The sequence below is a fragment of the Ylistrum balloti genome, unplaced genomic scaffold (assembly GCF_031769215.1).
Source record: "Ylistrum balloti isolate Yb309-2 unplaced genomic scaffold, AGI_CSIRO_Ybal_v1 Utg371318, whole genome shotgun sequence".
NCBI classification, from domain to species: domain Eukaryota; kingdom Metazoa; phylum Mollusca; class Bivalvia; order Pectinida; family Pectinidae; genus Ylistrum; species Ylistrum balloti.
In genome coordinates, this window is record NW_026782703.1 from 762,495 (window position 1) to 784,282 (window position 21,788).

The following is a 21,788-nucleotide window of genomic DNA, read 5'->3' on the forward strand; positions in this document are numbered from 1 at the left end:
AGTCACAAAATCTATTCTTCCTGGAAATACCTGAACTTTACATTGTAGGAAACATTGTTTCAGCAATTAAGTTGAAGACGATTGAGGAAAATAAATTCGATGTTGATCAATAGTTGCCTCCCTCTATCCTAACCTTGTTTTTTTACATCCAGTTCTTCTTTCTAATTTCATCTGTCTTTTATCTACATACTTGTTACATTTAGTGAAATCTTTCCTGTTCACACATACATTAAAGCTTTCAGAATTGTCTCCCCCTCCAAACAATCACCACCCCCTTGTCCACACCCTTGTTCTGTGTTGATTTATCTCCCTTGTCAATACTCTCTATCCTTTTAGTGAGTGACATACCTGTATCTATCCAGTCCACCTCCTCTCCATTGAATGCAGTGTTAAGTTTACTGGTGATGATCTTGAGCTGTATTTTCTGCTGTTCAATGACAAAATTTCCCTCATTAACATCAACCTCCACCTCGGGGTTATTGATCTGGTTGATGATGCCATCCTTCTGTACTTCAGGAACATACCTGTCAATCCAATGGAACAAATTTGTATACATACATTATCACATATTGGTGACTCTTAATTCAGTTCTATATCTGCTAGAATACATTCTAAATACAAATCATTTTTGAATATATAATCATAATTTATCCAACATTTCATTGCTTGATTTTTTTTTCTAATAACCTTTAATTTCTGATATTACCTTGCTCTGTCCTGTCCATTCCAGCAGTCCTCATCATTGCCTGCCTGAGCAGCAATGTTTTCATCATTACAAATGGCGTACGGCAGCTGTACCCAGAAGTCCTTTGCCATCTTGACCTTTTCCTTAATATCCTTCACAAGGCGGTCAAGGTTAGTTCCAGCAGCAGTGTTGGGACGATGCTGTTTCTGTTTTTTCCTGGGATTGCCATACCTTCCATAGTCATACTGCTGATGTCCAGTGCCAGTGTTGTTCTGTTGATAGGATGTCCCATCCAAATTATCTCCTCCAAGAGCAGCCAGTTGCCCCTGAATCTTGGCTTTTAAGCTGTCTGGGAGATGATCAACGTTACCAGATGAATGTGCAGGTGGTGAATCAGCAGCTCGCTTTGATCTACCTAACTGACTCATACTACATCCTTGCTTAATCTGCAAACAAAACAAATATTTCATAATAACACTTACACCAAAAATATTTCATAATAAAATTTAAAAAATTGAAGACTTTTGAAGAAAATATAGAATACTTATCATTACAAATACGTAACTGTTTTGAAGATTTTTTTTCTTGGATTATAATATTCAGAAAGATATCTTTTTAGGTCAAGGGTCAAGAAAAGGCCATGTGTATACATGTCTATAAGAGGTCAAGGCATGGAAGAGCTGATTAGCAGCTGGAATGTACTTTGAGGTGATGAGAAAGTGGTCAATACACAAACCATCTGACCATACATCTCTGTGGTCAGCCTGATGTGGTAAGTAACAGCTGGATGTCAATCAGGAATCTCCAAGCTATGTTTATTAGGAATCCATGAATTCATTTTGGATTTTTTGAAGCTGACTTATTATTACAGTCTTAACTAGAGGTTCATGACTTTGAAGATCTTTCTTTATTTTTCCCCTGAGAAATATTTTTGAGATGTTTTCTTAATTTTGAGCTGGATACCCATGACTTTTAATTTTGAACTCTAGAATGTTTGTCAAAGTAGATCAAAATTCATTCAGTGTAGGTGAGGATATGAATTATCTGTTGCTATTGAGGTTTGTTATATGTTAAGGATGTTAGTGATAGCTAGAACATATCTAGAAGAAATGAATACCATCCTCTGGTAGGTGTTGTAAATATGAACCAAATCAGTAGACAGCTTGTCAAGGTAACACACTGATATAAAACAGGAAGTAACTGGACAAGAGCAGTATATTGGTAACACTGTAGACCTCTAATAAATTTGGGGACAAGGTGGGCATACCTCACATAATATGGCATCTGGGAAAATAAAATTATTGGGTCACATATCTATCCCTTCTTAGTTCATCTGAGGGTGTGAGGTCAACTGTCTGGGCCACTTGACAGACTGGCCATTCATCAAGGAAGTGTCAGTAGGGCTGTGATGACCAGAAATTCTCACCACAACATTCAATACACTATATTTTATATCTGGTCGAGACAGTTATCAAGTCTACACTACAAGAGACACATGATTAATACAACAAGTTGTTGTACACCTTCTGTTATATTCCCCAGGAAATCAAAACTACAAGTTGTCACACAAATATCCCATAAACCCTATGGGACAGATGACAGCCGCAATACAGGTTAACACTACATGTACAAATTCTACCTCTCCGCCTGCCTGATATGTCCTACATGCTTACTACTCAGTAATGTTCCTCCAGCATAAACTGACCATTGCCCTAACCACCAGTTAGTGGAAAATACCATCTGTCACTGTTAAGGTGTGATCACTACATTTCTTTATAGCTTAACTCCAAAAGAAACTTAAGAAGGAAGAGTTTAACAAGGAGGGGAGGAAATAGGTTTAGTAATTAAAGGTAAAAGGATCTAAAAGAAAAATAAGGTGTAATCAATGGGTTAAAGGTTAGGGGAGAGGAGGGGGATGAAGGAGGTGGGGGAGTCAATCTATAGAAACAAACTTTAGTTGTTCAAGTTGGGGTTCGGGTTAGGGGTTAGATTTGTCCATCAGAGAAAAAAATATTTTCATGCAAGGGCAGTGGACTTTCGGTCGGTGGAGTTGGGTGAAGGGTAGCTTTGTCCATCCAAGAGAGATCAGTTTAGGGCAGTAGACTATTGATAAGTAGGACAGAGAGGAAGGGGTCGGGGTTAGTGTTATGATGAACTTGGTAATGTGTGGTAGTGTGTGGAGGGATTACATCTACTTATTATCTATCTTGGTATGATGGATTCTCAGGAATACAGATCTACCTACCTACCAAGGGTATTAGGTCTATCTCAAACAAAAGTGAGGTGTGTGTTGCCAACATTAATTCCAAGTTGATCCCCTATAGAACACCACCAATACCTGGCCTGCCAACAGATACTCTTCTAGGGGGGCCTACAGCAGGGGAAATTAATTGAAAACTTAATCGTGTGTGATACACCCAGGTAATCTATGAGGAACGATTTGCACATATATCACCGATAACACTGTGAACTATCTGCAGTGATCTCCGACAGCCAGGGCTCCAGGCTAGTGATGGAGATCTACAAGTACGGGGTGGGGGCAAATGGAATTAAATTGAAATCCCTGTGGGGTACCTCATCTTAGTATACTTCATGTGTCCATGTCGGTATCTTAAAGATAACAAGCAATGGAGGCTAGAGATTGAAACCACATAAAAATACTACTTTAAGTCTGCTACAAATATCTGAAATATTACAGTTAAGCGATTAGCGAAAAAATTGGTAGAGAAAATCGAGAAGGAATATGATTTGAGGTTCAGGTGCTAGGCATGCATTTTTCCTGATGTTGTAATCACTTGTAGGAAATATCATCTCCATTCCCCTCTGCCTCCCTCCCAAGAATCTTGAGGTTTATCATGAACTTGAGATTAGGTAAAGAATGTAACTAACAGGAAAATCACATGATGTTGGTGGAATTATCAAAAATCTAAATAAAAAAAAATGAAAAATGAAAAATGAATTTCTATTGCAAATAATCATCCTATCTTCTATAACCATTCTATATTTATACCACTAATTCATTTAAAAAAGTGTTTATTTCACCAGGAATATTTGACAGTCACAAAGAGTGATATCAAAATTCATCACAAAAGTTTACCTATCAATATTATTATATAGACAATGACCCAAAATTAGTTCTGTATGGGACAGTAAAATCGAAACTGTTGATACAGACCCTGATAAAGATGTTCAAAATTACCTGGGTCATTCATTAAAGTAGTGATCATTGATCCTTCAAATTAGCTCTGTAAACCTGCTTCCCCCCTGACTCTAACAAGCCCTGGCTACAGGCCTGGAGGTACCATTATTATCTAAATAAATCCTGCCATCAAACACTACTACTATTAAACTTTACGAGCTCAGAACTTCATTTCTGATAATTTATTTATTTTCTTGAGTCATCAATCAAAGGTCGCCAATCAAAGGTCACCAGAGGTCATATTCATAGTAAAATATTTCCAATATGTAGTCCCAATCTACCTAACATGGTTGGAATGGCTGCTCAAAGTAGATCTTCTGATACTGCTTGACACTGTGTTTACAGATAAATTACACTTTCTCTACATGAATTTAAATGCTGGCCTTAAGACTTCGGGAGCAATGCCCTATGTTAGTCGAACCATCAGTTGAAACTTTCATTCAAAGTCTGATCATAAAGTGTGTGATTTAGTAGAGTTGTAATAACTCTCGCCTAAACCTAATCTGTGTTTCAAAATCAGGATAGAAAATACAAAATGTCAACTATATTATCTAATAAGAAGCCATCTACACCTTCTCTTTAGTATAGTTATCAATAAATACTAGTTAATTGCTCTGTAATAAGCCTGCCCCCTATCTCTCCGACATCAGGGACATTAAGATTTCTATGTCAGACCCTTAGTCTAATTTCAGTACATCAAACTTAACTGCTGAGAGCCTATAACATAGGTTCCCATGGAAACATTAATTCAAACATGTTTTTCAATCAATACAGATCAATTACTGCAGAGGTTTCATCTAAGTTGATAAACTGGGTCAAATAAAACCTTACCTTTATCTTTGTTATTTCTAATAGGTCCCCCCCCTTTACCAACATCAATATTAATATTCTTATATTATCTGGTAAATTGGTAGGATGAAGCAGCATGAACTGTCATTGAGATTGACGACCTGTTTGTTTTTTTCATGGATATATTTAAATCACAAGAAACTCTATCCAGTTAACAGTATCAATGCCGTGCAGACCCACTTAAATACTAGCCATATGTTTTCTGGAACAAATTGGCCACAGGCTTCAGATAGGGTCATGGTGTGTTCAGAGGAGTGGGAAATTAGGAAGGAAAGATGGAAGGCAAAGGGGTTAGAAAATAAAGACAATGGGAAGGAGAAAGATTAGGAAAGAAAGAGGGGAGGGAGGTTCCAAAGTAAAGATGGAGGAAGGGAATCAATGTTGGGAAGGGACGAAACTGGGAGAGGAAAAAGGTTGAATGACTGGAAGAAGGGAGAAATGTAGGGAAGGAAAGACAGGAGGAGGAGAGAATAACTATGAAAGATTTCTTTCCTTGTAGAAGTCCTTTTTTGTTTTCACACAGAAATTCAGCAAAACTTACAGTTTAACTCAATGCAAATTAAAAACTAAAAATTTTCAAAACAAAGCTCTTGTTTACAAAGAAATGAACACTAACACCTAGTTTAAGATCTTATCAAAGTTCTGAACTTATCACATCATTGCCAGCACTCTAGGTGACAAGATACTGACTCCATTTGTACAGAGGCTGTAGAGTTAGAGGATATTCACACCAACAAGAAGGTCTTATCTAACACAGGGACTAGTTATCAATGAATGTGGAAATATCCTTTCAGTCAGTGTAGTCCTTACAACATTTACAACATATGGTTGAAAGGTATACAGGGAAGCAGTAATAACTTCTAAGTGTAGACATCAAGGACAACTTTTCAAAGACTTCTTCTGTTGTCAAGAACCATCACTATGGCAACAGACAACATATCACTACCATGACATCCTGATAAGGATTGAAGGGAAGTGACTCTAAACTGTCTACATTGTTGACAAATATGTACAGTGATCATGATTGGCTACCTGCCTGCCATCTCCATGATAACTGATGGCCTATCTATCAACTTCCTGTCTATTGTCGGTTACCTACAAAAGTTGTGAGACCAGGTTGCTCTCAAAAATGACAATTTTTACCTGTTCACTGATTTCTTCCCCGTTGTCATGGAGAGTCATAATGGCGTTTGAGATCTGTACATCAATTGGGTCCACAACAGACTCAATGTTGAAGGGGCCTTCAAGACGTGTGGCAAGCTGTTTCATAGCCTCTGTAATATATAAAAGGTCAAACGTCTATAATGCAGAAAAATAAGTTCAAGACAAAATATTTATTAAGTTTAAAAGATTGTTTTCTTAACATACAATAGTAAACTATATTAATATAAATAATATTTGTTGGTATTTTTACTTAACAGAAATAGGTATGGGTCAACCAATATCTTATTACCAGGCATTGGCTTAAGAGTAGTAGAACCTTGTAACCCACCCCTGACTCTGTATAACACTGGGAGTAGTAGAACCTTGTAACCCACCCCTGACTCTGTATAACACTGGGAGTAGTAGGACCTTGTAACCCACCCCTGACTCTGTATAACAGGACCTTGTAACCCACCCCTGACTCTGTATAACACTGGGAGTAGTAGGACCTTGTAACCCACCCCTGACTCTGTATAACACTGGGAGTAGTAGAACCTTGTAACCCACCCCTGACTCTGTATAACACTGGGAGTAGTAGAACCTTGTAACCCACCCCTGACTCTGTATAACACTGGGAGTAGTAGAACCTTGTAACCCACCCCTGACTCTGTATAACACTGGGAGTAGTAGAACCTTGTAACCCACCCCTGACTCTGTATAACACTGGGAGTAGTAGACCCTTGTAACCCACCCCTGACTCTGTATAACACTGGGAGTAGTAGGACCTTGTAACCCACCCCTGACTCTGTATAACACTGGGAGTAGTAGGACCTTGTAACCCACCCCTGACTCTGTATAACACTGGGAGTAGTAGAACCTTGTAACCCACCCCTGACTCTGTATAACACTGGGAGTAGTAGGACCTTGTAACCCACCCCTGACTCTGTATAACACTGGGAGTAGTAGGACCTTGTAACCCACCCCTGACTCTGTATAACACTGGGAGTAGTAGGACCTTGTAACCCACCCCTGACTCTGTATAACACTGGGAGTAGTAGGACCTTGTAACCCACCCCTGACTGTATAACACTGGGAGTAGTAGGACCTTGTAACCCACCCCTGACTCTGTATAACACTGGGAGTAGTAGGACCTTGTAACCCACCCCTGACTCTGTATAACACTGGGAGTAGTAGGACCTTGTAACCCACCCCTGACTCTGTATAACACTGGGAGTAGTAGGACCTTGTAACCCACCCCTGACTCTGTATAACACTGGGAGTAGTAGAACCTTGTAACCCACCCCTGACTGTATAACACTGGGAGTAGTAGGACCTTGTAACCCACCCCTGACTCTGTATAACACTGGGAGTAGTAGAACCTTGTAACCCACCCCTGACTCTGTATAACACTGGGAGTAGTAGAACCTTGTAACCCACCCCTGACTCTGTATAACACTGGGAGTAGTAGAACCTTGTAACCCACCCCTGACTCTGTATAACACTGGGAGTAGTAGAACCTTGTAACCCACCCCTGACTCTGTATAACACTGGGAGTAGTAGAACCTTGTAACCCACCCCTGACTCTGTATAACACTGGGAGTAGTAGAACCTTGTAACCCACCCCTGACTCTGTATAACACTGGGAGTAGTAGGACCTTGTAACCCACCCCTGACTCTGTATAACACTGGGAGTAGTAGAACCTTGTAACCCACCCCTGACTCTGTATAACTCTGGGAGTATTAGGACCTTGTAACCCACCCCTGACTCTGTATAACACTGGGAGTAGTAGGACCTTGTAACCCACCCCTGACTCTGTATAACACTGGGAGTAGTAGAACCTTGTAACCCACCCCTGACTCTGTATAACACTGGGAGTAGTAGAACCTTGTAACCCACCCCTGACTCTGTATAACACTGGGAGTAGTAGAACCTTGTAACCCACCCCTGACTCTGTATAACACTGGGAGTAGTAGACTCTGACCTTGTAACCCACCCCTGACTCTGTATAACACTGGGAGTAGTAGACTCTGTATAACCTTGTAACCCACCCCTGACTGTATAACACTGGGAGTAGTAGAACCTTGTAACCCACCCCTGACTCTGTATAACACTGGGAGTAGTAGAACCTTGTAACCCACCCCTGACTCTGTATAACACTGGGAGTAGTAGGACCTTGTAACCCACCCCTGACTGTATAACACTGGGAGTAGTAGAACCTTGTAAACCCACCCCTGACTCTGTATAACACTGGGAGTAGTAGAACCTTGTAACCCACCCCTGACTCTGTATAACACTGGGAGTAGTAGAACCTTGTAACCCACCCCTGACTCTGTATAACACTGGGAGTAGTAGAACCTTGTAACCCACCCCTGACTCTGTATAACACTGGGAGTAGTAGAACCTTGTAACCCATCCCTGACTCTGTATAACACTGGGAGTAGTAGAACCTTGTAACCCACCCCTGACTGTATAACACTGGGAGTAGTAGAACCTTGTAACCCACCCCTGACTCTGTATAACACTGGGAGTAGTAGGACCTTGTAACCCACCCCTGACTGTATAACACTGGGAGTAGTAGAACCTTGTAACCCACCCCTGACTCTGTATAACACTGGGAGTAGTAGAACCTTGTAACCCACCCCTGACTCTGTATAACACTGGGAGTAGTAGAACCTTGTAACCCACCCCTGACTCTGTATAACACTGGGAGTAGTAGAACCTTGTAACCCACCCCTGACTCTGTATAACACTGGGAGTAGTAGAACCTTGTAACCCACCCCTGACTCTGTATAACACTGGGAGTAGTAGAACCTTGTAACCCACCCCTGACTCTGTATAACACTGGGAGTAGTAGAACCTTGTAACCCACTCCTGACTCTGTATAACACTGGGAGTAGTAGAACCTTGTAACTCACCCCTGACTCTGTATAACACCAAGTATCAATCTTTCAATAGGCAAACATAAGTTATTCTGAGGAATGCATCTAGATGTGTCATCTATAATTTGCCATGCTGGTGGCCTCCATAATACTCAGCGAGACAGCTGCCCTTTATACGACATTAATAGACATACCAGTTATATATTTGGTTGACTCAAATGACATGGCATATTTCAATCCATTTAAATTTCATAATCTCTCCATTCATTTTTTTTCTGTCACTACTGAAATCTTATAATCTTGTAGTTTCCATTGATTACTTAAATGCCTCCTTTCATGTTTTTTTTTCACTTTAGAACACATGGTAATTGCCTTTCATTTTTTACATACCGTTATATTTGAAATTTACATATACTGCTTAATCTTAATGGGAATTTTGAGCTTTAAGCAGTCAGACACTGGATACAGTGTTGCAAATTATGATTTTTTTGCTCAATATTTGAGCTTCATTAATCAAGTTTATTTATAAATCTGAATATCTAATAAATACTGAAACGTAAATGGAAAATAAAACCAATTAACCTTGAAATGAAAAAACCTATGCTGACTAGGATTATACTGATGTGTTAGTTATTAAATCTTTTCAAGTATTAAATTATTCAGATTACATTGAAATGTGACAACCTGGTTGAAACTGAATACATTCATAATCACCTCCTCTGATCCTTACATGACATTCAATACCAACATTTTCAACTTTCTATACAGGTGAAAACTTCATACAGGTGGTCTAACGAGAAGTTATTGAACAAAGACTAAAAATAAATCAGAAGTGAAATAAAAGTTCAATCCTACAGCTGAGCTTTTTTTTTCATTCTTATGTATATATGAATCCTCCACTTACAGGTAAATCTTTAGTGCTGAGCTAGGACACAACATACACCTGTTGAACATATCGGCACATTCCTAGTGAAAACCAACAATCATTTACAACTTTGGAGGAATCTTCACATATTTTTTCAAGAAATATTAAACATTGACCTCATTAACTTTGTTGCTGTTGAATTTGATTTAAGTCTAAAAAATATTTTTCAATAATGAAATAAAAAAATGTCAAGAAGAAAGGGGACCTTTTTTTTATAGCTAACATATACGTAAAATCTGTCAAACTTACATTGACAGTTTTAATGCAGTTTTCCCAGAGGTTCTGTGTATCAAAATTGAAACGGTTCACTGACTTTAACTTGGTGAAGTCAGACACCACATGTCACGAGTACCAGCAATTTTACAATTAACATGTAAATCAACCAAAAACTTATATGCCACACCAAGTGGAAAGGGAAAATGGGTGAATTCATGTAATAATAAGTGCCTTGATAACTATATTAGTAAAAGATTAATGTTATAAGCTCCGTTGACTTACATAATCTCCATTCATTCATGATTCAATTTCGTATAACAGGGACAAAAAATACACCTCTGCCTGTGAATGAAATGTCTGTCATGAATCTGTCCCAATTTGACTTGCATAATAACAACTGTGACCTCACCTAGCTCTACGAGACTATCAACGATACCTCTCGTCGGGCCGACAATGTTACCAGACAAAACCTGTATGGCCAGTTACATTATGTATATAAAGGTTGAACAAGAGCGTAGGAAAAAAAACGATTTGACATCTGTTAATGTAGATAAGGATGTATATCACAGTGCTCACTCAGGCTTTCAATTTCAGAGGAAATTTCCTGTGAAATCTGTTTTCTTTGATGTTGGATATTTTTTAATCGCATCCTTATTAATATGGGTGATCTACCGATAGACTTTAAACCACATACATGGCTAGATTACAGGTGTCAAAAACTCAACCTTACCAACCAGCAATATACATAATATCAGACCAACACCTCACACCTGAAACCCTTATTTACATACATGACCAACAATTAATGACGCCATAGTAACAGAGACTACATTCCTGGAATTCCAACATTTGAATGATGACAATACTAACTGGCAAAGCACAACAACTTTAGGAAAACCTTCACAAGGACATAGTCATACTGAATTTCTAGTATGAAACAATTAATCCCATGCCCTCTTTGCTAAGGACATTTACAAATCAATGAATCAAATCAATTATTTTTTTTCTTGATGAGCAATCAAATACATGTCAATTGTTCCATTGAATAATTAAATAAAATATTGCACACTATAAACCTAACAGAAATGTTTCATCATAAGAAAGTGATTACTTAAATATTTATGAATCAATGAAATGACCTGCTGTGAGATTGTGACCTCGACCTTTGACAGACAATGATATGGTAATTCGTGTTGATTTTAGGCTGCCATTACTGATTATGATATTGGTATAATTGTTCATCATTAATTCAGGTACCTCGTAAACACAGACACCAAACAAGTCAATACCAATCATTTACAAGGCTGCAGAATTCCTAATTTATACTAGTTATCTATAGTCATCGACCAATACCAAGATTATACAAACAATTTATAAACATGAAAGGCTTACAAAAAACAATTAAATACTGAAAAACAAACTAAGTGTTTTAACATCTCAAGTAAACTTAACACAACTAAATACTAAAAAATGAACTCAAATTTCAAACATCTATAAAAGTTAACTAAACACAAATACTTAAATATGAACTGAAAGTAAACTAAACAAAATTAAATACAGCCAAATAAACCAAAACCAGAAAAAAACATTAATTGAATATTTTTTCTTCTACTGGTAATTCTGAGTTATCTCCCCTCACTTCTTACTCAAATTAAGAACATTGCTTGTAAATATTGACACACATAAAATTTTCATCAGATTTACTTACAAAGGCTGCTTGATCCTACACATTTTTGGAAATATTTGTATTCATGGTTGTGCTATATTGGCGAAGAAGTTTGAAAACAAATTTCTATAAGCAAGTAAAAGATATTTCTCAAAACAAGAGACCCTTGTTAAGAAATGTTTATTGATATTGATATACTGCGGGATGTCGGTCAGAGACAAATGTTACAGAACTTGAAATATTCTATGCTATAAGTGCTGTAAATCTCTCTTGGAAAAAACATTAAACAGCATTTCATTCATCATCTGAAAATCAACATATGTTCCGACTCAAACAGCCTAGATTACCTAAGGGAAGGGAAAATAATTCCAAGTGTCATAATAGCTGCCGATTTTCTCACCATTCCGATAAACAAGATTTATATCAAGGAGAACTACATTCATCATGAAAATGTTTAGCTCTGGAGAGAGTAAAGCTATGAAAAAGTAACCAATCAGAGAAAGGCATGTAAAAACAACCAAGATGAGGTGATTTCCCTGAAATATAGATCCTGAATGTATTTTTCTGAAATACACAAATAAGCATTGCTGTTCAACCACAAAATGTGTTTAAGCTGGACAGTGGGCTTGACCAGGGAACTCCACAGCAGATCTGGAGATTAGGGTTCATTTCAGATCAAATAAAACCTTCAGAGATGAAATAAACAAAGACAGGAAGAAAAAAGTGTACTTAAACCGAATTATCCCTTCAGAAAAATTCTCTTCAAGCCTTTAACAAAGAATAAATTCCTTCATTATAAGAATGAAACCATCGAAACCAGAAGAATTTGAAATGAATCTGTAATGCACAACTTTATGAATACATGTGAAGGCTCTTTAGTTGTGAAAGGCTGAACGCCCGAGTGAAATTTCATTTCTATTGCATCGGCAGGAAAAATGTGGGTGAATGAAAGCTCTTAAAGGTTAGTAAGGATATGAATGGAAAAATAAACCTGGAATCCAATTTTTCCTAGTGTTGTATAGCTTGCTCTCACTTTCTGGTCATCAGAGAAAGACTATCACAATGTACTGAGGTGACCTTCAGTCTATACCTATGTATACCACTACACAATAAACTGCTAGCTACCAGTAGATCTTGTAAATAAGACTAAACTTTCACAAGTTTTGCTTACGTTTTCCTGATTTTCAAACCTTTGATATCTATGATGTTGAGATAGAGGTCTCTCTCACTGTCCTTACAATACATAAACTCTTTCCTATGTGTTCTGTTCCTCAACATTTATCCCCTGCCCTAACATCTCTATCTTATTTCTACAGAATAAACAGTGAAATAATGGTCTTTTATAAACCTTAACTGTCATATATTTTGAAATTTTATTGATTTTGAATACTAATTCAGATTTGTTGACAAAATGCTTGTTTAGTCTCTATGTTAACAGCAGGGATTTTAATGACTTAAATATAGTAATAATCTGCATCCCCATCTCACAGGGTAAGGTGGTTGAAAAGGGGGACCCTGATGACTTGGTCACAAGTAATACTGTGTGTCCCCATCTCACAGGGTTAAGTGGTGGAATAGGGGGACCCTGATGACTTGGTCACAAGTAATACTGTGTGTCCCCATCTCACAGGGTTAAGTGGTGGAATAGGGGGACCCCGATGATGCACAAGTAATACTGTGTGTCCCCATCTCACAGGGTTAAGTGGTGGAATAGGGGGACCCTGATGACTTGGTCACAAGTAATACTGTGTCCCCCATCTCACAGAGTTAAGTGGTGGAATAGGGGGACCCCGATGATGCACAGGTAATACTGTGTCCCCCATCTCACAGGGTTAGGTGGTGGAATAGGGGGACCCTGATGATTTGGTCACAAGTAATACTGTGTCCCCCATCTCACAGAGTTAAGTGGTGGAATAGGGGGACCCCAATGATGCACAGGTAATACTGTGTCCCCCATCTCACAGGGTTAAGTGGTGGAATAGGGGGACCCTGACGACTTGGTCACAAGTAATACTGTGTGTCCCCATCTCACAGGGTTAAGTGGTGGAATAGGGGGACCCCGATGACTTGGTCACAAGTAATACTGTGTCCCCCATCTCACAGATTTAAGTGGTGGAATAGGGGGACCCCGATGATGCACAGGTAATACTGTGTCCCCCATCTCACAGGGTTAAGTGGTGGAATAGGGGGACCCTGACGACTTGGTCACAAGTAATACTGTGTGTCCCCATCTCACAGAGTTAAGTGGTTGAGTATAAAATCTAGTTGATTTGAACATGGTTATACTCTGCATCCCCGTCTTGCAGGGTTAAGTGGGTAGATAGAGTATGTAGGTCAGTTCTTAATCACCCTGGAATATATCACCTGTCAATCATGCTGTCCTCGAGTTCCCAGGTATCACACTGGCAAGGCGGGCTTATCTAACACTGAGGCAATAGAGGTGGAGGTAATGTGTCACCAACACACACAATCTGTGACACATCCAGGTGGCATTCTACGCAACACATGGACTAGATCATATTGTTGTACTGAAACAACAGACTATCCAGGTGGCAACAAGGGAGCTCAGATATCCAACTCCTATATACTTAAGAAACATCATTAGAATTTCTTAATTAAGTACTTATGCTATTTCCCACTTAATCAGAAACAGTTCAGATAAAATTTCAGTTACTAAGGATTTCTACAGAAGGAAAATATTACTTTCAACAGACCACTTTCAAACTTGTTGGGAAGGAGGTGGTAGGGTGACTGTGTAACCAAACTGGTTTAGAAAACTGCCTGTTTCAACTGTTCTACATAAGATTTGTTCTAGTAAACGTGGCCATCCTTATGTTGTATCATGCATAGTGTGAGTTATGTGTATTCCAATCGTTTTACACATAATAAGATTGGCACATCTCTACCACTAAAACCTCTCTTTTTTTCCTTTCCTTTTTTTAAAGAAGATTTATGTTGAGTATAAGCAGAGTAATGTTTGGAAGCATTTTATTGGTTCTGTCTTCCTACAATCCTCAGAAAAGTTCAATTTGAAAAGCTTTGTTTCTCTCCAGATGCCTGCAAGCCTTTTAATATCCAACAGGTTTAACAGCCACCAATGAAGGATCAAGTCCTTTTTGATGAATGTCCCTGGTTTTCTACAGAACCTGGTATGTGATACACAAAAGACGCCAGACAGGGACATGATCAATAGACAACATTTCACAGATTTCAAGCGAGACTCCAGTCCCAGAGAGATTCAAATTACAGCGGTAGTAACATCATCCATCTTAACTGTTTGTACAAGATCAGCCCAAATCTTTGCCTGCTATGTAATTATATCACTATATAGCCAGTACGAACCCATTTCACTAGAGCAAAATCAGTTGCCATAATAACCATTTTTTCCCCCACAAGCTCATTTTCACCGAGATCTAATGAACGACAATGTTGGTTAAGTTATCTAGCTGAATTCTTTTACAAACAGATTAATTGACTTATGCTAGGTTGGCATAGAAACATATTTCTCTATAAAACAAACCTAATTTGTTGATATAACACTTATGTAGCACAACAAAATCATAGGATATGATGGCTACATCTATGACATGGTTCTATCTACAAAACTCTCAAACTTTTCAAATCTTCGTCCAAACTTGGGAGTTTCTTTTCAATTTCAAGGACCATCAACAACCAACAGAGACAATGAAACACCAATGTATCCCTACATTACCAAGAAAACTGAACCTGTCTCAGAACCAATTCTTCTAAAGTGCTTTCCTCCCCAACACAGTAGTCTTGGGCTCAGTATTCTATGTATATGGATGAGTCCATCTTTCGATGAGGGGGTGAGTTGGTCAACAATGGTGTTGATGGGGCGAGGAGTCTTAATGACTTTTCCAAGCCCTCCATCCCTCTAAGCAGTTTGCAGTATATGAATGGTTCTGTATCTCAACAAGTCTATACTAACATGTGGAAGGGAATGGGTTCTGCTGCTGAGCAAAGTATGTGAAAACCAATTACAGTCGTCATTAGCTGAATGTATAGACTGATCATATTATTAACAGTTTGAATGTTAAACTCATTTTCCTGCCAGACCGTGGTTTAGACTTGTGGAGTAGTCGGATGGACTAGAACAGATCCGAATCCCCAAGGAAAACTGAAGAAAAAACCTAAAACCTGACATGACTCGCAACTGTCAAGGTCTTGACATGGTGTGTTAGAAAACGTTTCTGTCTCCAACAGGAATGGAAACTGCTTTCCCAATATGCAGATCATTATTGAAAATGTCACTTTAAGTAAAATTGTAATTTGCTTCGAGTTTTTTTTCTCTACCCTCTTTTGAAAGTTTGAAGCAGAAAACAGAAATTTTCTGGAGATGATTCTGTCAGATAACTTGGAAACATGGATCAATGCTATTAACCTAAACTAATGGACCAAGTGTTCATGAACACCACTGAAACAATAAATACTGATTATTTCAGCAAATTTTACAGTTCGTATGGATCCAGATTTCAAAAAAAGGATTACCTCCTCCGCTATTAAATTATGCTCACACATCTTGATTTTCATGGCCCAGTGTTGTAACTGTACGTTTTATTATACAACCTAACCATTAATTACCCCCATGCTTTCTAAACACTGACAAGGAAAATAATTGTAATTAATCTTCTCTAGGTGCACACAACAAGAATTAGGGTAAAGAAAACAGTTGTAAATTCAAACCTGAAATTGATTTTTTCCAAAAACAGATTGATTCCACGCGATGACGGACAATGATAATTCCGTAATAGTTTTAGCAAAATCAGGTGAACTTGTGCTGTAGTATTGTGAGTTCACGCTTAATGTGATTAAATGAACGTGGCATAGCTAAGAATTAAATCTCCATGGTTGCAGTTCATTTGTTCTTTAATGAAGACCCGTGAGAGCTGTTAATTCAGGGCTGTACATTTGTCAGGGTAAGGACCAGAACACAAGGACAACCAGAGCATCCGAAGTGCACTACTTTGTGCTAGGTAGAGGTCCCTCTAGACCCTGGGGATGATGACTATGTGTGACTCGACAATCGATTTTTTTCCTCCGTCAGACATAATCACTTTGTAAATGTGACCTAAATCTACTGATCTGGACCTCTACCAACACTAGACTTTCCAATTTTCTCTTATCAGCAAAGAATGTCAAGTATTTAAGTGTCATACTGTGGAGGGGGGTCAAGGAGGTGGGAGGAGAGAAAGTTTCTATACAGATCAATACACCATAAGGCCAGTGTTAGACCTGTTCAGGTAATCACAGGTAACTACAAGTGCATAAATAAAGAAACGATAGTTCACACCTGTACAGGTAATCACATGAAAATGCAAAAACAATGGAAACCTTAGATCTCATACCTGTACAGGTAATCAGAGGTAACTACTGTATAAATAAGATAACAGACTTCAATAACATACCAACAACATATTTTTGGACATGGACGGTTTTTAAAGTCATACCACATATTATCTGTGTATAAAAGAAGACCTGTATGCCATGTAGATTAACACAATCCTATTTATAAGGCAAATTTGAACCACTAATCAATACATTTGACAAGCAGAGAAAAAATATGTTTGTAGTTAAGGAAATAATGTTTTGTAAAACTTGACCTGGACTGACCTGGAGTAAATACATGGAGTGGTGGGAGGTCGGCGTCCTCAAATAAACATGTTGTTTAAGAGATGACTGGAATTATATATACCACCGGATGTAGGTGTCACAACTAGCAACGTAACAGATTAACAATATTTCCATGGCTTTTGTGGTAAAACAATTAAAAGTTGATGAATATTTCATCAAGTCTAGAAAACATGTTGAAAAACGAGAATGCTTAGATTTAATGTATTTCTTTGCAGTTTTGAATGTTTAGTTTTAACATCTGTGAAGAACAGACAAAAGTTTTCAGCAGATTTTTAGAAAAGGACAAAACTGTGGAGTACATACATTACATCATTTTGATGGAATATTCAATCCCAATACATGAGAATAACTGTTTAACATGACAATAAATTTCTGTTCCAAGCTGGTCTCCTGGTATCAATTTCCATTTGTTTCACTTGAATCACATCACAACAAGATGGTGGATTTCATTGTCAGTTTCAGAACTGAGATAATTTTGATTATTGAGAGCTTAATGAATCCCCAATGAGGAATCATGCCAACTGATTTCAGCATTGTAATCTTGGCACATAATTTGTCTGCACTAAGAACGAAAACAGATTTTTGATTGCATAATTCTGGTTGGGTTTTTATACCGTCAATTTCCTCTTTTTAAACAGAATCCTATTCCAATTGTGTGTCAAATCGAATTTCTCTCTGCGTAATTCTTCTATGTTTTCTTCTAAAATGACAGAAAATGAATTAACTGAAATTGGTAGGATTCATTCAATTAAAAACAGCTGATACCTAAAAGCTTCAATTACAATTTCTTTTATTATAATCAAATGAAAATAAAAACCACTCTTACTAAACTGAAATAAGCGATCAGAAACATAGTGCGTTTTATGAAAACATTGAAATGTAATGTTTAATTAATTCCATAAAAATTTTTCGTTTAATACAATAATTCAATAATATAATGATCATACATCACTTGAGTGTGGTCTTGCTAATGGTTCACATATATTTCCCTCAGAATGCAGGGAACTAGAACATCCTAACCAACTCTGCTGATACAACGAAAATTTGATAACATTGATTATTCAGAGAAAAGATTGCTAGCTAGCTACATGCCCGAGAAACTCCAAAGACAAATTTATTCAATTTTTATGACAAAGTTTGTGTAAATTATTTATTAGTTTTCATTAATTCTAGTCCAATCAGACCAAGCCAGTTGGCAGTGACTCATCTTGAGGACTATTCACTAATGTCTGGTCATAGGCCTAGGGAATAAGGCTGGGAGCTCCAGTGACAGTCTCAGACACTCCATACACTATTTTTGCTGTTACAATTATATGAATTTGACACTTAAGTGGCTTCTGAAATTTGTTGGAAAACTGTAAGCATGGTGCGAAAATGGCTGCATGTAATGATATCTAAAGGAATTGCCACATATAAAAATTTGAAATTTTCAATGTTGAATAAAAATGTCTGAATTAGTATGCGAGGAATTGGAATTATTTCTCAGTTCTCTTCACGGGAAAATCTTATAGAGGTCACAATACATAAATGATAAAATTAACAATGATATTTTGATGAAATTAAAATTTGCATTGCTTAAGACAAGAATGAAACTATCAAGACCTGGAATACAGAAAATGCATTCTTAATGTCAAAGGTCAAGGTTGATTTAGTTCCTAATGTTAAAGGTCCAGGTTTGTTCAGTTCAAAATGAGAAAAGTCAAGGTTTGACAGGCTTAACATACAACTGTTACACAGTACCATGTTTAAGTTGGCTAGAGAGTTTTCCAAAGACCAAAGTACATACCAATATAGTCATTCCAGAGTTGATTTAGTTCAGCATGATGAGCAAGACATCCCTTCATTGTATTCAGACAGTAGTTGTTGCAGGGCTTGGTTTGTGTAAGGCCTCGGCAATGGGGGCAATACATCATCTTCATTAGGGCCTTTGTACAGGCCTCAGTGGGAGGTATCTATGGAAACAAGGACAGATAATACTAAAATCTATATAATGTCAAACAGGCATATCATCATTTGTACTGAGGTGTATCTTTAATAGAAAATGATGACTTATCTATTTTTCAACGAAATCTTTCTGTTTAAACAATTTTTAAAACATGTGTATCTTGTAAAAATAAGATTAATAGTTTAACAACTATCATCACTGTTTCCCATATCAATAACAACCAAATCTAATGAATACTGAAAGTGATCATCAGTTTTTCCTTCATAAATAAATCAAATACACACTGAGCACAACCTTCAAATGACCTTGGCCATAGGAAGAACAGTACACAAGTTCAATCTTACCTTCAACACCTCAAGAACTACATCCCGACCAATTGCCAATCCCTGCACAAAAGTCCGTGCTGCTACGAACGACCTTTTTATTTTTAATGATAACTGTTGAGGGGTATCCCCAAAAGGTTTCAATTTGTTCATCTGGCTTGTCACACATCGAAGAAATGATTCGTCGATCACCAATGTTGGGTTCAGCAACATAAACATCTTCCTTAATAAGTTACGGAAGAAATTGTCTAAGGCATCAAACAGACTTATATCTGTTCCTTTGTAGTAACTTCGTAGGTCCTTGAATAAATTTGCAAACACATCTGAGTTTTGTTGATATAAAAGACCATATGTCTTTACAAACATTTCATGCAAATCCTTTTTTGCATTATCAAGAAGCTCTGTAAAAAATTCTGAAACAAAGAAAAGTAAAACTGATTAAGACAAATATCATATTGTACCTTTACCATGTATTAGTTATAAACATCAATCACTTGGCTTAAAGGCTTTCTTTCTGGTAAATCTTGGAAACTTTATTTCTCAACAGAATTATCCAACTCATTACAACTTCAGCACAAATCTTTGGCAAATAATTATTTTCTCAAAACTGATTCAGGATTTGTTCTTCCATTTCCCTAAAGCATAAAAAATATAACATACAAAAACTACTCTTTTCCCAATAACATACTGATCTCTGTTCACACTTTGTAAAGAGACTTTCAGATAAACAGATATGGTGAAAAGATTAAAAAAGATGCTCTGACAAAACACTTTCTGTGAAATGATGTCAGAAATTTAGACCACTGACAAAGTGGATTTTAGAACTTACATGTGATAACTGCTTTTCAACATGTATGTGTTTATTTAAAGATAAATTTCATTCTTAAGGTAGGAAATTCATGATTTTCGAGTTCAAAATGAAATTGTATGAAAAAAAAAAGAAATTAAACAAGAAATCTGTTTCAGATTAATATCCTTTCTTCTTTGAGCGGTATGAAAAAAAAAACCAACCATGACAACATGAAAACCAATTTCTGATGAGTTTGCATATATTCTTGCTACAGAAGACAATTTTTATGAAATATTTCCCTGAATGCTTTGAATGTTTTTCAATTAAGCTTGCACTGGTTGAAAAAAATGAAAACAGGGAATTTTCTCTACAGGCAGTCGTTAAGTTCACACAGGAAACCCATTCAAACTGCTACATTTTGTGGCAAAATTGTTTTGCTGGATTTACCAAATAGGAACTGCAAATAAGTGGAGCCAATAAAACTACATTAAAATACCAGATGTTGAAAATTCATAGGCAAAAACTGTCCCACACCAATGCTAAAACATAGCTGAAGAAAAGCCTGCTGAACCGTGTGTTGAGATAATGTTGTTTTTTTTAACTGTACATTTGCTGGAGGATAGCTGTTCGCCAGATTATATCAAATCTCCTTCAAGAGCTTGTTGATACAAATACAACTTTGATATGTGATAAATCTACATTACTCTTGATGTTTCGTAATAGCTTTCTAGAATCCATTCTGGAGACAGAAGAGCATGATGAATTGAGAGTGTTTGAGATTATCTAAAGTTCAGGAGCAATTGAAACTCACTGGGCACACAGACATTCTTCATAGGAATCTAACATAACCAACTAGGAAATTCCAACTATACTTTTCCACCTAGCTCCATGAAAGAAAAATATCCACAAATATGTAATAATTTTTTATAAAAGCTTTTGAACTTCTAGTCAAAATTCTTATTCATTACAGATTATGAAAGAAAATGAAAAGTATTTAGGAATCATTAGAGATTCTGTGTAAACAATTCTGAAACTAACACAAACAAGTCTGGTTAGAAACATGATTTTTGAGCAACAGTAAAGCATGGAGCAACAAATAACGTTTACATTTTATGTAAAATTCTGATATTGTTGTCTACGTTATAGTATACAATACATATTTTGTAACGACAATATTTGTCTGAAACACTATCAATATTAGAAAATAAGTTTATATATATATATAAACAACAAGATAATGGCTATATATACAATATCTTGTGTGAACCTGATAATGGCTATATATACAATATCCTGTGTGAACCTGATAATGACTATATATACAATATCTTGTGTGAACCTGATAATGGCTATATAAACAATATCCTGTGTGAAGCTGATGATGGCTATATATACAATATCCTGTGTGAACCTGATAATGACTATATATACAATATCCTGTGTGAACCTGATAATGACTATATAAACAATATCTTGTGTGAACCTGATAATGGCTATATATACAATATCCTGTGT

At 37.0% G+C, this 21,788-nt stretch overlaps 1 protein-coding gene across 1 annotated transcript in view; it reads right to left on the reverse strand.

Annotated features, from left to right (window-relative positions):
* Positions 1–21,788, reverse strand: part of LOC132562007 (glypican-6-like) — a 74,293-nt gene that overhangs the window by 12,940 nt on the left and 39,565 nt on the right. The window contains exons 3-7 of the mRNA XM_060226733.1: positions 19,505–19,896; positions 19,002–19,167; positions 5,877–6,007; positions 707–1,131; positions 349–524 (exon numbers count right to left, since the gene is read on the reverse strand). Coding sequence (XP_060082716.1) covers positions 349–524; positions 707–1,131; positions 5,877–6,007; positions 19,002–19,167; positions 19,505–19,896 — 1,290 coding nt within the window. The remainder of the gene's footprint in view (positions 1–348; positions 525–706; positions 1,132–5,876; positions 6,008–19,001; positions 19,168–19,504; positions 19,897–21,788) is intronic.